The 18,271-nt window shown below is 31.6% G+C and overlaps 1 protein-coding gene across 4 annotated transcripts in view; it reads left to right on the forward strand.

Annotated features, from left to right (window-relative positions):
- sim (bHLH transcription factor single-minded) overlaps positions 1-18,271 on the forward strand; it is a 119,855-nt gene that overhangs the window by 90,049 nt on the left and 11,535 nt on the right. For 2 of the 4 annotated variants that reach the window (XM_076404626.1, XM_076404624.1), the window contains exons 2-4: positions 2,271-2,471; positions 12,722-12,900; positions 12,956-13,150. In XM_076404626.1, coding sequence (XP_076260741.1) covers positions 2,297-2,471; positions 12,722-12,900; positions 12,956-13,150 — 549 coding nt within the window. In that variant the 5' untranslated portion in view covers positions 2,271-2,296. The remainder of the gene's footprint in view (positions 1-2,270; positions 2,472-12,721; positions 12,901-12,955; positions 13,151-18,271) is intronic. The other 2 variants (XM_076404625.1, XM_076404627.1) reach the window with 2 other exon arrangements.

An 18,271-nucleotide genomic window follows, 5' to 3' on the forward strand; every position in this document is an offset into this window, starting at 1 on the left:
TTTAAGCCGTACGAATTGTTTTATTTATTTAAAATTTGAATTAAACTTTAAACAAACTTTAAACTTAAAACAACAAAATAAATAAAACAATTCGTACGGATTAAAAGGATTTGAGTTCAAGTCATATCAAATTTAAAAAAAAAAAGTTGTCTGTTACAGATGACTTTTGACAGATGACAGATGAATTGTCAACTGATGCACGAAACAAATTCAAACAAAAAGGGCTATTTTTAGGGTTTTTCCAGCAATAATTCTAATTTTTCTCGCCGTAAAAACCATCCCTGAACTTCAACGAACATTTTAAAAAAAGATTTGGCCAAATTGGTCCAGGCGTTGTTGAGTTATGCGCTTAGGAACATATTTTGCGATTCATTTTTATATATAAGATAATATCGCGTACATTTGTAATCAATTTAACTTTTTTTCAATTTTCAATATGCGTCATTTCATCAAAGTGTGAACAAAATTAATTTTTTATAAAGTTTAATATTTTGTGCCGTATGAAATAAAACCAAGAGACACTGGAAGGCGTTTGGTCATTTGGTCTGCTTCAGTGGAAAAATGTGAAAGTTTTGTTGCATCATATTGTTACTGGTATTAAAAAGTTGATCCATTATGATAATTCAAAACAAAAAAAAATCATGGAGCCTCCTGGCATGCATCAACATCATTGGCAAACCTGGCTGCTCACTAGTGCTCTGTATTTGGTGGGACCAATTTGGTGTGGTAAACTATGAGATAAGGTGTATCTTAAAACATGGGCTGAAACATGGCTTTTTGTTCAAAATTGTCTTTATTCATCGACATAATTTTCGTCAATAGCCACACAATGATTCCAACGCCGCTCTAACATTTCAATACCACTTTTGTGGAACGATTTATATTGTGCCTCAAAATAGGCGTGTCACCAGTTACTATCCACTCAGATAACGATAGTCTTTATTCCAGAGTGAAGTGATGGATCTATGTCTCATACATTGTCACATATCAATGCAAAAATTCCGGTTTGTTACGTCTAAACACGGCCAAACACTGCTCCGAATCATCAACATGTTCTTGTTATTGGTCAACAGTAAGCAAATGCTGACACCCACTTTGAAGGCTTTTTCATAGTCAAATGCTCATGCAATATTAAACCAAAACATTCTTATTTTTACGATGTTAGCTAACTCAGCAACTTTACTTTCAAAACGATCTTGGGGATTTTTTTTATGTTTTCTATTGTTACCACCTCATTTAGACGTCCACTGCGTTCTGCATCATCAGTGTCTCTACGACAACCTTTGAAGTCAGAAAACCAACGTTTTATTGTTGTTTCTGATAGAGCCGAGTGCTTATAACACTTTTTAAATCATCGCTTCGCTTGGACGGTATTTTTTCCCGTCAAGAAGCACTGTAAAATTAACACACGAAATAGTTTTTGAACCGTTGTTTTTAAAATAACAAAAATATTGCCACTCTTAGCACAATAACTCACAAACTTATCAGTATAATATCATGACATTTTAACAACTTTCTTTTGATGATTAGTACTAACTAAAAAAGCGGTGAATGCAGTAACACTAGCGCCATCTATTTGTTAGGCCCGGAACTTTTCATTCCATGTGTTATATATATATATATAGACTTGAGCAGCGCTTCACTTCTTATGAAGATGCCAAAAAATGGGTGGAATCGTGGGTAGCCTCAAAAGATACACGGTACTTTTTATAAAGTTCGTAAATTGCCTGAAAGATTCGGTGAAAGTTCGACAGCCGCTAATAATATTTCAAATATAATACATTGTACCGATTTTTCGCAACAAAAATAAAAATTAAACTCTTTAAACCAATATATGGGCCAATATTATATCAGAAAATTCAGAAATAGTATAAATTTAAATAAGATAAACTAAAGGGCATTTTAACCTACGAATTAGGTATTTATTTCCTAGTCATTTTTTTGTAAATTGTACAGCACTTTAACAACTTACTGATACGATATAAAACGATATTATACTTACGCATTATCAGTTATGTAACTTGGATGTATCCGTGGAAAATTATTCCTTCAATTCTACACTACATAAAGTAATTGAAACCATACTAACTTGTAGTAAATATTTTGAAAAAGAATAAGATAATTTTTAGAAAACATTAATGCTGATATTTATCAACTTGTAATGCTTATTTTGAATCCCTGTTGAATGAGGTTGTTCCAGATTTGCAGCATTTTTGAGGCCAAAATCTTCGGCTGTTTATTCTATTCGGTTATATATTTTATTGTTTTAGCGGAACCTGTCTGCGCCAAAGGCGCCATGAAGGAGAAAAGCAAGAACGCAGCTAGGAGTAGACGGGAGAAAGAGAACGCAGAATTCATTGAGCTGGGCAAGCTCCTGCCCCTTCCTGCTGCTATCACCACACAACTCGACAAAGCATCCATCATCAGGCTCACGACGTCCTATCTCAAAATGAGACAGGTTTTTCCAGATGGTAAGCTCTTAAAAAGGACAAGTAAAAGTTGTAAAGTAAAAAGTTACAAGTCTTATCATTTTCTCAAGTAATTATCATTATTTATAATCATATATTTTCTACATTCTGTCAATTAATTTGTTAAGCAATCTCTACTAGTCGGTCGTTATTTAAAATGTAGTGATTTTGTGATTTTTTAAATACATAATCTGTATCAAGAATACTAACAAGTCAATTAAAAAGTTCCCGGCCTATCATAGTAAAACACATTTTTTTGGCAAAATTAGTTCTTTTTATTCAACATAACTCCCTTCAAGGGTGATACACTGATTATAGCGACCCTCCAACTTTTTGATACCATTTTTGTAGTTCGATTTATCCTTTGCTTCAAAATAGAGCTCAATTTCGGCGGTCACCTCTTCATTCGACAAAAATTTCTTCCCAGCGAGCATTCTTTTGAGACTTGAGAACAGAAAATAGTCGTTAGGGGCCAGATCTGAAGAATATTGCGGGTGAGGAAGCAATTCGAAGCCCAATGAATGGATTTTTAACACGGTGCATTGTCTTGGTGAAACAGCTCCTTCTTTTTCTTTAAATTTGGCGTTTTTTCGGTGATTTCGTCCTCCAAGCGATCCAATAACGCTATGTAATAATTGATGTTGATGGTCCTACCTTTTTCAAGGTAGTCAATGAAAATTATTCCATGCGTATCCCAAAATACAGACACCATAAACTTTCCAGCCGACTGTTGCATTTTCCCATGCTTTGGAACGGGTTCATCATGTGCAGTCCACTCAGATGACTGTCGATTGGACTTCGGAGTAAAATGATGGAGCCATATTTCATCCATTGTTACATATCGATGCAAAAACTCGGGTTTATTCGCTTGATCATCTTCAAACACTGCTCCGAATCATCAACTCGTCGTTGTTTTTGGTCAAAAGTGAGCTCGCGCTGCACCCACATTGCACAGAGCTTTCTCATATCCAAATATTCGTGAATGATATGATGTAGACGTTCAGTTGATATCTTTAGAGTGTCTGCTAATTCATTCAATTTTAATTTACGGTCATTCAAAATCATTTTGCGGATATTTTAAATGTTTTCGTCGGTAACAACCTCTTTTGAGCGTCCACTGGGTTCACCGTCTTCGGTGTTCATTTCACCACGTCTAAACTTAGCATACCAATCCTTGATGATTAATTTTTCTGGGGCAGTGTCCGGAAACTCGGCATCAAGTCAAGTGTTTGCTTCAACTGTATTTATTCCCTTCAAAAAGCAATTTTTCAATACGCTAAATTTCTATTTATCCATTTTTTTCACAATTACTAAGGTTGCTTCAATCAGAATGCTATAATTCACAAACTAATGATTGTCAACTGTCAAATTTATACACACATCTTTTGAGGGTTAAGGCTAACTAAAGAGCATATGGATTTAATTCTAATTGCGCCATCTACATGTCATGCCGGGGATTTTTGAATTGACCTGTTATATTACATCTTTTCGCATCTACCTTTCAAAATATTTTAAAACACTAGATTAGATACCGTTTCATTATTTATTAAATAATATTAATTATCGCCTAGTTGTCGCAATTCAACCACGATTTATTAAGTTAATCATGTTTCTCACATAATAAAGGGAATCATTTAAAAATTATATGTTATGCTACTAAAACTTGTTTTAACAATATTTTCGGCATAAGGTCAAAAATATATTTGATATATAATATTAATTCAAGTAATTTAAGTCAGTGTATTAAAACATTAAAATATATGGACACAACTATCTCTAGAATTAACAATTACTAACCGTTTTAATATTAAGTTTCAATAATCAACCAAATATTAAGAGGTTTACATTGTTACACCACTGAACATTAATAACAACTTCAAAACATTTTATATTATTATAAAATGTTAATAAATGTTAATGTTAAATATTATTATATTTATATTATTATTAACAATTTATATTTAATAAAACATAAATATGAAATAACAAATGAAATAATACATATTTCAATATTAAAAAGGGAAATATATAAAAACAACTTTGAAATTAATATTTGACCTCATGTATGTTAAAATAATATCAAACAGAATTAGGTAATTTATTTTTTACAATTTAAAACGTATATTAAAGGAATATATTTACAATCATTAAATTAACTACTGACTTTTGAAAACTTAGGTTTATAAAGTAAATAATCAAAATAACTGATACAATATCAAAATAATGAGATTATATATATCTGCATTATATACAGCTGCAATAGTTAAGAAGTAGAAAAATATATCAGAATTGGAATGATCTTTTCTTAAAAAGACAAACGTTTACATATGGTCGAAACATTGAAGTAATATGAATTTAAGCTGTTGTATATATCGAGAAACAGGCAAGTAAGCAGCACGTTTTCCTTTTAATATAAACTAGAACCCTCATGTTAAACTAAAACCAAAAGTCCACTATTTATACAGGACTATTATCTCTTCAAAGATCTATCTTGTCGTACCTTTCCCGCGAATAAAAGGAACTTCGATAGATCAAACGTTCAGATACGTTTCAACCAACTGAATAAGATTATTTTTATTGACGGTCCTAATTATCGTTCAAATATGTTGTCGTTCTCAAAAACGTCAGTTTGATGGATACATAAACGGTCTAAACCATAGAATAAAGAAGCTTAGAAGCGCATCTCCTATGTTAAAATTGGTTCTAATTTACGTTCGGAATCCCCGTGTAAGGGCGCTTACGCATGCGCCGTATGACAGTTAGTTACGGCGGGAAATTTAAAAATTTTAGCGGGAAATTTAAAAATGTATAATAAAAAATTTTAGCGGGAAATTAAAAAAAATTATTTTAATTTTACTGAGAAAATAAAAAAATAAATACATTTAAATATATTTTATGGAAATATTACAACTACATTAATTTTCCTTGACCATAAAGACATTGATATAATCACAGAGATATATCCACTACCCAAAACTCTTAATCCACTGATATTATCTTCTCTCTAATATTTAAAACAAACCTAAAACAAACATTAAAATAAGATAATATAACTATTAATGGTTCTGTTGTATTATTTTTTAGAATCAACTAAATTAACAACCTACCTAAATTGAGGTACATTTTATCAAATATGACAGGTGCAGTTCGGTCTATACAGTCAAGTTTCTATATAATAAACAAAAGTTTCTTATTATAAACTTACTTCTGGGTCTTGGTGTAGAAGAATCTCCTATATATCTATCAGCCTCAAAAAACTTAAGTGATTTAATATTGCCATTGGGGGCATATGTTCCTTGTCTTGTAGTAAAGGTAAAAAATCTCAATAAATATTGCTTAATTATTTCAATGCAATAAATAATTATTATTTAACAAAATACTTACTATTTAAATTACTAGTAGGAATTATATCTTGTTTCGGCCATGGTTTTCCACATTTTGGCCTATAGTCTTCATCTTTAAAATGATTACAAACTTTCCTGGACCTACATAGGAGATCATAAGAGATCCCCTTAAGGTTTTCTTTTTATTACACTAATAAATTAATATACACAGAATAATCTAAAGTAATTGTCAAATATATATAAAAACACATATCGAAAAACTTGACGTAAATAAGCAATACAAATTATATAACCTAAAAATAGCCGTTAACTGTTTAGGTTAGAATTATTAATACCGAGGCAGAACGAGAGAGAAACACACATATAGATGTTGCCTTTTTCTATTACATTTGGCCACGTAACGGGGATTCGGAAAAGCTTAAACGTGGGACCCTATTTTTCCATACAACTTTCACTTCTAAATTTCTTTATTCTATAGTCTAAACATCGTTTACAAACCAACGACTGCATTTTGAAAATATTACGCCAAAAGCTATAAAATATTTTGATAACATTAGTCATTTAGTCATTACCACTGTTTTAACACCTCGAATCTTTTGGAATAAAAGGATATCGTATTAATATACTATATAAGGTATCCCAAAATGTACGTAATAATTAATTAAACAACGCAATTACTTCATTAAGTATTTATACAAATACGAATACCTGAACCATACACATTCTTCGAAATGTCAAAATTTTCATTACATCTTCGTTAATATAACATTGAATCTCTTTTTTTAATACATGTAACAGTTACAGTCATACACCCAAATCACAATGCGTGCTAATATGTTAGTCATGGCTATGGAAGTATTTACTTTTCGACAATTATATGTGGGTTCTCTGAACCCCAAATGCATCAATTACGATGACTAAACTGACTAAACTGACTGACTGAACTTTCATTTATATCACTGCTTCGATGTTCTATACAACGAAATCAGCAAAATTCGAGCACATTCAGTGAACCTTCGTCACTGAACGTGATCAGACATCATTCAGCTTATGGCCAGTGAGTTTAACAGTCACCGATGTAAAATCAATATTCTTACCATATTTTGTTTTCATAATTATCTTCTCTTGTCTATAGTATTAGCCGTTAAACAGTTTTTTGGTTTATCAAAATTTTACCGCAGAAATGACGACATACATGTTAGGACGCTCATTATTATTATTTTTTTAAACATTTTGGATACCCTTAGTACAATCTTTATTTTCATATTAATATTTGATTAGTGCTTCGTGGTAAATGCATCAATAGGCTGGATGAATAATAAAGAATCTCAAAAATGCTGACTTATAATAAGATTATACCATAGAAGGATTGTTAAAAATACCTTTACCAAAAATAAAGACACAAAATTTCAAAATTCGCCTTGTTAAGTCAAACACCAATCAGAAGCGCTACAAAAAATTTGACGTTACTTACCGTTTTCTAACCATCGTTTCCGCATTCCTACATTTGAAAATTTTTATTTAATTATTTATCTTAAATTTCATAATTGTTATAAATATTGGTTTTGTGCAATCGGCTATTATTTATCAAGACAAATAGCCTAAATTTGCGCAGAATCGATTCGTCGATAGGGACTAACTAAATTAATAATCAATTTAATACTAAAACTTTTATGGAAATGAAGTGAGTATTCCGAACACACTAATCATAAAATGTGGTATAATATTGAAGAACATTAAGTAAAGATCCTATCAGTGTAACATTTTTTAAAGAAAGAAAGTGTTTGTCAAGAAAATGTATAAGTGCAACTAGTATCTCTAAAACGTACCCAGTGACTGCGCAATCGTCAGTTGGGAACTGTGAGAATAGTATTATTGAAATTAAGTACCCTATCTTTGGTAATGCAAATCAAAATTGTATCAATGACAAACCTACTGAAAAATTCGATGATGATAATTTAGAGATGAAAATGCATTTGACAGGGCTGCCAATATTCGTTTTACAGAGTTAACATACTACAACACAAGAAAAGGTTTAAGTTATATATATTTGTTGGTAAATGTTTCGTTTTGTTAAACTTTTGGCAACTGTCTGCAATAAAAGGGTATATCCGGGATTTGAGTATAATAATAATCTTATAAATATTATATAATATTATATTAATTTCATCATTTGTTTTGATATAATTATTATTTCCATATTATTAAACATAACTGACTGAAAGCTAAATGCAGAACCTGTGAATGGTTAAGTCTATAGAAAACTGATGAAATCAGATGGTTTGACACTAATGATTTACATGACTCTCGTATATAACTTAAAATAATAATAATTTATAATCACGTGCAGCTGCAATACTTGGTTAAGTACTTTACAAAGTATATGTTTAGACATTCTTTAACATATTACGTTATCCTATAAATTCTTAAACTAGATTTCTGCATAATTTCTTATACTCTACTTAACTTCAGTGATAACATTTGGATTATATATATCGTCTGTATGTAATATTGTTCGAAATATTTGAAATTTCTGTTTGTCACAACTTGACAAAACTACATTGTTCATTCAAATATGTATCAGTTACCCTTAACCTGGTAAAGTATAGCCCATCGTACTACTTAATATATAAGGAAACAGATATTCGATATTGACTTTTTGAAATTGATTTTGATTAATATTTCTCTTTGTATTTTGAGAATATATAGTCTTTCAGTAGCGAACGGTAGTGAATATTCAGCGAGTTCACTTAGAACCCTAATTTTCTTCTCCTTAGCCTGAATATTGCAAAAATATATACTGCATGAAGTCATACACACTAAAACCATTTTCCATATTATTTGGTAACTGAAAAAAGAACAAAATTATTAAGGATTCATATACGTAATAAATAAAAGAAACAAGGCCTAACCTCAAATGTTATCAACAACGTTATTTACCTTGATGTTACATTAATTACGCTTTAGACACAATTAAATGTACTTAAAATAGTAAATGCTTACATTAGAATGATCTTATTACTAAAAAATAAATTATCAATGTTCAAACTATACCGGCTGGTTCGCGCTTTTCAATGTTTAACCACATTTCTCTGACATTTTTCTGGCTTTGAACGAAAATACACAACTTGTTCGGGAGTTTTCACCGATGTATAATTATATTAGAAATCCTAACACCATCATACAATGTATAAATAAGACCTGTACCCATACAAACCGTCCATGCAACCAAAACAACTACGTCACGAGCACATTTAGGGCGTTTTGACGACCTTTTAAAATTACACTATTTCAAACGTCAATTTTTATTTGAAATAATTTTTTTGCAGAAATAACTTTTATTCCGTATAAAGTAAATTCATAGAAATGACATAACCTAGTTTTCAATTGAATTTTAGTTTTTTTATTTTAAGTTTTCAGTAATGCCCATCTAACCTATTCTAAATCAATAAATATATCAATATGTATTTCTGAAATCAAAATTAAATTAGAGTAAATTAAGAAAAAGCTAAGAGCATACGATTTGATTCGCTTCAATCTTCTGATTTCCTGATATTGCTTGAAGAATAGTGCGTCCCAGTGATAAAATATTTCAAGTCTTCTCGCCGAAGTTGTTGAGTCCAATTGTGTATCTTGCTGCGACTTGCAGTTCGAGACTATATATTAATATAGCTCTAGACAAAGACAGTATCTTACTAGCTATATCAAGTATTATTTACTTTTTTACTAGGATATCGATGGTGTTCTTAAGTATATATAGAAGAGGTCCCAAGACACAACTTTCAAGAACAACTTTCATTTGCGAAACTTTCAACACGAAAAGGGACATTCCCTTCATGCGAAACTCTTTCACGTTCCTCATTCAATAATCATTATTTCAAAAAAGATACACCTCTCCAAAAGATAAAATATATAGAAAGTATAAATATTTATACGAAAAAGAAATGATTATCAACATAATTTTAAAATACACAGGAGAATATTCAAAAGAAAAAAAATGTTTTTTATTAATTACTAAAAGAAATTAATGTATTTAAATAATTAAACCATAATATTTTTTATAGATATACCTTAATTTTATTACTAGTCATATTTTATTAGTAGTCAGTGAGTATTTTACATGGTACCAAAAATACCAAATTTTATTTCGAATATTGCATTCTAATGACCAGCAATGATCAAAAATCATGTTTATGTTACTTTTGTATCAGGTCAAAAATAAAATGGGGAGGTAATTATTAAGAGTTAGCAAATTACCACGTTATTTCTTCCAACAAAGTATACAGCACATTGGTAACCTATTGATCAAAACGTTATTATATTTACACATTATAATCCATCAGGTATTTTTAAAGCAATATGTTATATATTAAAAATCAAAATCAAATCATCAATCAACAATTAATTATATTGAATATAGATAAATAATATATAAATAAATATTATAATACAGATAATCGAGATGCAATATGAGTTTTGATAGTAAAGAGTGAAATACATGTTACAACTAATAAACAGAATTTTAAAAATACTTAAAACAAAACCATTTTTATTAAATATTTTGTCACTTTATTTTTGTTTACCTTGTCTGGTTCGTTATAGGAGTCACTGCTTTCATCAGGCAATGGAAATTATGTTCGCTCGGCCATTTTCTGCACACACTAAAACTATTAACTACCTCGTTATTTTTACAGTCCGGTTTATGTCATAACTCTGCGCTTTTATTGTCACCAGTGGTGTTTGTTTATTGCATCTATAGTGTCTATGGTGGTAACAAATCAATATGACTCAATATGAAACTAGTTATATATTTAAATTTGACGTGGTTTTCCTGAACAAACTATTATCTATTATCTGAACTATAGTATTTCTCTTTTGTAGTTTCATTCAATGGTGTACTGTAATTATGTTCTGCTTTTAAATTGCTTCACTTGGTTTGATGCTCTAGAATGTGTGAACGATGTGTTGGCCATCTATAACGTGAAGAGATTCTCTATTTTTTTGTAAGTGCAAGTATTTCCTAGACAACATTTTGATATTTTCTTATTGAAAATTGGCTGCTTAACAACATTACTTCCGTGATAACACGCTCCTCCTCCTATCGATTTATTTTATGTTTCTGTTTGGATCCATAGATTATAAAAATCTTTGTCTTTATCCGAGATCGCAAATTCAGAACCGTAATATTTCAACTACTTTTTATTCAGAAAATTAAGACGCCATGAATTAAAATAATTCAAAAATGGATTATTTGAGTATATAAAAAATTAAATAATCACATAATTCTTATTCTCACAAAAGTCCATACCTTTCCTTACAAGAGTAAAACGACAATAGTCTAATTTTGGATAATCATAGCATGTGCACAAGGATTTGACTTTGTAACGTTGCCAGTTCTCGCTAGCATTTGACGAATATAACGTAAACAGAATATATGTTTGAATTCACAAATCAATCTAATACTTCCATTGAGCCTTAAATTAAAAATTTTTGGTATATTTTTCATCTCCTGACCTGTTATAAACCTGTTTCATTTTAAACGGAAGAAAGAGAGAACGGTTTAGAGTCAAACAAGAGGAAAGCAGGTGTATCGGGACCAATTCTTTCTACTCTACACATGTGATATATCACAAATGGAAAATATCTATGGCTACATATCTCAATGGCTACATATGCTGATGATACTGCGATTCTTGCAGATGAGATAATAAAGAAGAAGTCACAGGAAATTCACAACAGGCAAGTGAAAATATAAATAATTGGATCCAAACCTGAAAAATAAAAATTAACGAAAGTAAATCTATGAATGTGCAGTTCACATATAAGCATACCGCACCAATAACAATAAATAATGCTATAATTCCATATAGCAACAACGCTATGTATCTAGGAACGAATCTTGGTGCAAAACTTCGCTGGAAGGAACATGTACAAAAGAAAAAGAAAGAATTGTAGTTCAAATATAGGAAAATGTATTGGTTAATTGGGACAAAATCACAAATATCAATATATAATAATTTGTTATTATATAAGCTACTATTGAAACCTAGTATGGACTGATGGAATTTAATTATGTGGAAGTTCCGCGAAAATTAATATAAATATAAAAGTTTTCCAGATGCGGAATGATTACTTACACCGAGAAATTCAGATACCGACTGTCACTCGGGAAATCCAAAAAATCGTAAGGAGACGTCAGGGGAGACTTCGTCCTCAGGTTATTATCGAAATAATTCAACTCTTAAATTTTTTTTATAACACCTTTATTAGATACGCTTAGTACAATCTTAATTATTATTATTACAATTAATTTATTACTACTTTTCCTATGTGCTTGGATTAATTAACAAGCAAGACGAGTACGAGAAAATACATCAGTATGTATTCCTCAATTATAAAATTATAATTATTTATTAATTATTAACTTATAGCTATAGTTTACACTAATAATACACACTAAATGTTCACACAAGTTCGTATGGTTTTGTTCGTTTCAGTCTCCTGACATCCTGTGCGCTGTCCAACTCTTAAATGAACACCAGAACCGGACATAGACTCAGAAGACTCAAACCATTTGATCTTGTGTAGTATAAAGAGATGCATTTAATAGAAAAATAGCACTTTTAATACATAGACATAATTAGAGACCAAAATAGGGCCGATGGGTCCTAGATATATACTTAGATTTAAATTAAACTAATTGTAAATCTAAATTGTAGGTTAATCGGCAACTACTAATAACAATGTAATTAATATATTTTTAAAAATCTATGTATTATACATTATATGATAACTCTGTAATTATCAGCAACTGTTCTTAAACTATTACTTTGAAACTATTTTGAACTATCAAAACTATTTTTCTCCCATTTTACTAACTGATGCAACATTACATTTACCATGTTTTAGGTTTAGGTGATGCTTGGGGAGCTACACCAGTCATGCCTAATCCTCGGGAGACCCTGTTGAAAGAGTTGGGATCGTATTTGCTTCAAACTCTGGACGGATTTATCTTTGTGGTAGCTCCTGATGGCAAAATAATGTACATATCCGAAACTGCGTCCGTTCATTTAGGGCTATCGCAGGTAGTAAAAGTGGTTCACTTTAAATAATAGAACTCACTTATCTTTTGATGTTTTCCAGGTGGAACTCACAGGAAACAGCATCTACGAATACATCCACCCAGCTGATCACGAAGAAATGAGCGCCGTTCTCACCCCCGCTCTCCCGTTTCAAGGCACCACTATGCATGACTACGAGATCGAGAAAGCTTTCTTCCTGAGGATGAAGTGCGTATTAGCTAAACGAAACGCCGGCCTCACTAATGGAGGTTACAAGGTAAGGAAGTTATGAAAGTTTTCATATCTGTATACTGAAAAATTTCAGGAGTAAATATAAATATAGTCTATTATAGTCTATTCAAAACAGTAGTGACACGGTAGACTTGTCAAAACGTAGCAATGTTGCCGCAGCAACTCTTGAGTTTTAGTACACATTGGCTCTGACATTAACAAAATTTTAATATAAATAATATAATGAAATAAAAATGTTATCAAATATAATTTATTTTAACATTATGGTATATACATATATTAACGAAGGACTTAAAACTACAATTAATTATACAGCCCTAATTATTTATAGGTTAGAGTTGTTTTATTATACATACATTGAATTTTTTTCTACACTAATATAGGTAGCGTTCTAGGCGCGTTTTTTTATGTAGTGGTATCCCCCGATGGCCTAATCCACCTAATTAACTATTGTATATCTGAGTAATGTATTTTACCTTCATTAGAGAGCATATTTATGTTTTACGGTTAGTTGTTTCTTTCGATACAATTTTTCCTTGTAAAGTCATTGTATACTTGATAAAACTACGTTTAATCACTGCATTCTCCTTAATGAATTTGCCATGTCTTCAAAACAATCACTATTATTTATATCCTCATACATTTTAACCAAATGTTCATATATATTCTAAACAATAACACACATGCTCATAAAGCTTTCACACTCTAATATAATTTCCTACAATTAAAGTATATTAATTGTATACTTTTTTTTTATTTCTCTTCGTGAGTCCACAATCTGCCCTATTGGCAATAAGTATTTCTTATGTCTATATTATATATACATGGCATGTAGAAAGTCACTTCTTTAAGCAATCTTCTGTATAAAATATTATCTTAATTAATTAGTTTTATTCTAAAGCTTATTCTAAAGTCTACATATGTCCAGTAATCAGATCAGGTGGTGTTAAACGTTTTAGTCTACGCACTTCACTATCACGTCGCATATTTAGCTGATTAGCGAGTACATTGGGATGCACTGACACTCTTTCGAAGTACTTCACACAAACACGTTGGATTACACTCGTTATAGGTTCTAGAGGAATATCGCGTTGTATCACTTTATTTGAAATATAGTACGGAGCATCAACAATATACGCACGCAACACCTTATTTTGGAACCGTTGAATGATGGATATATTAGATTTGCTAGCGGTACCCCATAGTTGGATTCCATCTGCCCAAATGGGTTTGAGTATAGACTCATACAGCAATACCTTGTTATCTAATGGTAACTTGGATTTGCGCCCGATGAGCCAATACATTTGATATAATTTTAGTCTCAGTTGTTTCCGTTTAGAGAGTATGTGCTTCTTCCAGGTTAGGCGTCGATCTAAGTGCATACCAAGATATTTAACATGCTCTGCTTGGAGGAGTTGACGATGAATTGATATTCACTGGTGGACATGTTCTTCTACGCAGGGTAAACGTTATATGCGTGGATTTTGTTTCATTGGCTTTAATGCGCCATGTCTTCAACCATAATTGTATTTGCTCCAGGTGGGTTTGTAGGTTTATTGATGCTGTGACTGGATCTTTATGGGATGCTAAGATTGCTGTATCGTCTGCATATGTTGCCACAGTAGTTATTTTTGTGGTGGGTAGATCAACCATATACAGAAGATACAATAATGGACCCAGTACACTACCTTGCGGAACTCCTGAATATATGGGATTTAACTCGGTATGTTCATCGCCTTGATTTACAATAAAATGTCTATCAGTGAGATACGAATTTAGTAACTGATAGACCGGATGAGGGAGAAGTTTCTTTAGTTTACCTACAACTTTAACCTACAAGCCCGTATGCCATACTTTGTCAAAAACCTGAGATATGCCTAGAAAAGCAGCTGAACAAAATCTTTTGGCATTTAGGTCAGCGTTTATTTTGTTTACAAGTTTATGCACTTGTTCTATAGTCCCATGCTTATTGCGAAAGCCAAGCTGATGTTCTGGAATAATTTTTCTCTTTTCTAATATATGGTTTAGCTTTTTTATGCATAATTATATATTTTATGTATAATTTTATATTTAGGAATTTTTAAATAATGTTTGTCTGTAAAGTGTGTTTCGGAAACCATCATAGCCAATATTTTGTTCAGTTACGAACATTTTTAGTTCCCTGGCGTGTTATTGAAGCCCATTGGCATTCCAGACGGCAATTTTGTAGCTATTGATTTCAGGCATTAGGCAAGTTTGCTGACGACGGTTCTGAGTAGACCAAGCATCATACTCATTTGATCCATTAGTTTTGCCATCATGTTTTCTAATCTAGAGATGTTGCTAGTTTCAGTAGGTTGAGATGTCGTTTCTCGATTTGGTGCTGAACCATTTTCAACCATTTGGGCATAAGTTATGTCTGGTTGACTTGGTCTGGTGGGTAGACTAGTAGGTGTGGAGTGTTTTTGTTACTGTTGATGCCTTTTTTCCCTTAAGGCGGGATGGAGTTTCTGTTGTAGTTGCTTGTGAACTGCACAACCCTTGTAATTCGCTGGATGTTTTCCGTTACAGTTAGCACATTTCCCTTTTTCATCGCCAACTTTACGAGTACAATCTCCTATTTGGGTTCTCCTGAACATTTTAGGCATCTATATGATTTGCGAAAGTCTTTTTGTACCCGTGCGCTTGACACCTGGTGCATTGTGGTATAATTCTTTTTATATGTGGTGGTTAGCATTTAATAAAATTATTTTCCAATTTGGTGATTTCATACACCGCCTTATTATTTCCATTAGGTTTTATATCAATATAGAACATAGGCAGAGGTTTTTTTGTCGTGCGATGTCGTATATTGTGAACATTTACGACATCGTGGCCTTTTTCAGCTAGTGCTATCTTGATGATGTTAAAGTCCGTCCCGTGATGTAATCCTTTTAACACGAATTTAAATGTTCTCTCGGATTTTCGCCTGAATGTATGGTATTGGGTGTTTCTTTCATCTAATTCTTTAAAGAACTTTAAAGTGATCCGCTTCGAACAATTGAATTTTAATTGTTTCATAGCTCACTGTTTTAATTGTGTAGTTCGTAGTAATGATTTTGAATAGGTCATGGATATGTTTTATTACTCCTGACTTATAGACTTTTATTGGTGGTGGTTTAGAAACAACTTTTTCAGGGCTTGGTTATATATTCTCTTCAATTTCTTCTGACAGGTTGCTAAAACTGTTTTTTGTGTCTATCGGTTTCTGTAACCAATAGTCACTGATTCTTATTTGTTTCCTCGCGATTTCTTCTTCTGGACTGCTCAATCGCTTTTTGTTAATGACTGTAGTCCATTCTGATGGTGGAGTTTGCGTTATTGCTGATTGTTCTAATCTTATATTAAAGTGTACGGATGATTTGGTTGAATCGCTGTGGTTTGCCATTTTTAGATTTTTAATATTTTATTTTATTTACTTCCAGAGGATAACAAAATAAAATAAATACATTGTTTATTTCACGCACTTCATTTTTCACTTACGTTATTTTTTGCACTAGTTTTTGACCAAAAATACTATAAATGAATTTCAAAAGGACTGTTGTAAAATAAGGGGAAATAATTTTAGAACACTAATAAAAATGAGATGCAGTCTTTTTGTCTGGTCACGTAAACACGTATTCACTACACTTTAGGTCTGCTGAGAGACGGATAGCCGCATCTGTTATGCATTTTTAACACTCAATTAAATAACCGTAATAAAATACTGGGTTTTTTAAAAGAAAGGTATCTTTCTAGAGCTTGGAGCGTATTGAAAATACGTCTTCACCCTACGAAGGTTGGAACCGAACTATAATTGTATACTGACCTTTAGTTGTTTCCTTTTTCATCACCCTGTCTTGGTAATTGTCAGCATTGAATCATAAACCAACATTCATAATCAGTGTCACTTTCAGAATCACTTCATTTTATGTACTTTAAGCCATTCCTTAATTGCAGCATTTATTGAGATTTTCACCACCAGTGTACTATATATATGGTAGATATGGTGCATTATACATAACAATAACTGATGGTTCCTCCAAGTTCTTTAAAAGCTGATTTTCAAACTACTGCAAAAACAAATTATGGCTCATTTCTCCCATGGGAGTCACCCTTGAACTAAGAGGAAAACACTAATTCTACACCAGAAATAAAAGCATTCCTGTTTCCAGCATGAAGAACTATATGTGATAACAAAAAGATATGATTAACAAAACCCTAAAATAATCCTACAACCAGAAAGTTTCATTCACTCATTGTCATATTCTGTTAACGCTAGTGTATAATTCAACATCTAAAACGAAGGGTGTTATTGTAGACAATCCTTTCCATATGTCCAAACAGTTCTTGCCTGTATATCTTTCTCAACCTGCATATATACCGTAGTAATTTTTTGCAACATTCCATAACAATTCGATTTGATTCAATATGTAGTGATATGAAGAGATAGGGAGGAATATAGGAGGAAGATGTTGTGGCCATATTATTCAGCCATCTGAATACTCTGTATCTTTTTTCACGCCTAATTCTAAAAAAGTAAATAACATAAAGCATACTTAAATATTTCGTTTATATTTACCAACTAACAACTTGGAATGGTTCATTCTTCAACATAGTATATTCAAAACATAATTTAATATTTTGTCTTGCAAGCCATTCCTTAATTACAGACCTTGCCAAAAACTTGTTGGGATATTTTTGTTGGATTCCTGTTTCTAGCATGAAGAAAAATATATCTGCAATTAATTATTAAAAAATATTATGATTTACAAAACCTAATTAAATATTATTCTAACTTTTGCCTGTTTTCATTAAGTTATGTTGCCTTTACACTCTTTTATTAGCATCTTGTCAAGGGTGGCCTAATTTTTCATTTTGAAATGTCAATGTGAAATAATGCCTGGAAGTTGCATTGGACCTCTCTGTTAGTTATCTTTATACTATTTAAATCTTGTATTTCCTAACAGCGTTTGACGACTTATATCGCTCTTCTCTCAACAGTTAGCTCTCCTCCATCCTCTTTTTCTGGCCTCGGCATTTTCAACCGGAGTAATAAAAAATTTTAAGCACCGATTTGAAATTTATCAAAACAAGCAAAGCGCCAACACAACTTTCCTATGGTCCTGTGGTTTCCCTATGTATAATG

The sequence above is a fragment of the Rhynchophorus ferrugineus genome, unplaced genomic scaffold, assembly GCF_030347505.1.
Source record: "Rhynchophorus ferrugineus isolate W39M unplaced genomic scaffold, kcgeb_rfMv2 rfM4, whole genome shotgun sequence".
Taxonomy (NCBI): domain Eukaryota; kingdom Metazoa; phylum Arthropoda; class Insecta; order Coleoptera; family Curculionidae; genus Rhynchophorus; species Rhynchophorus ferrugineus.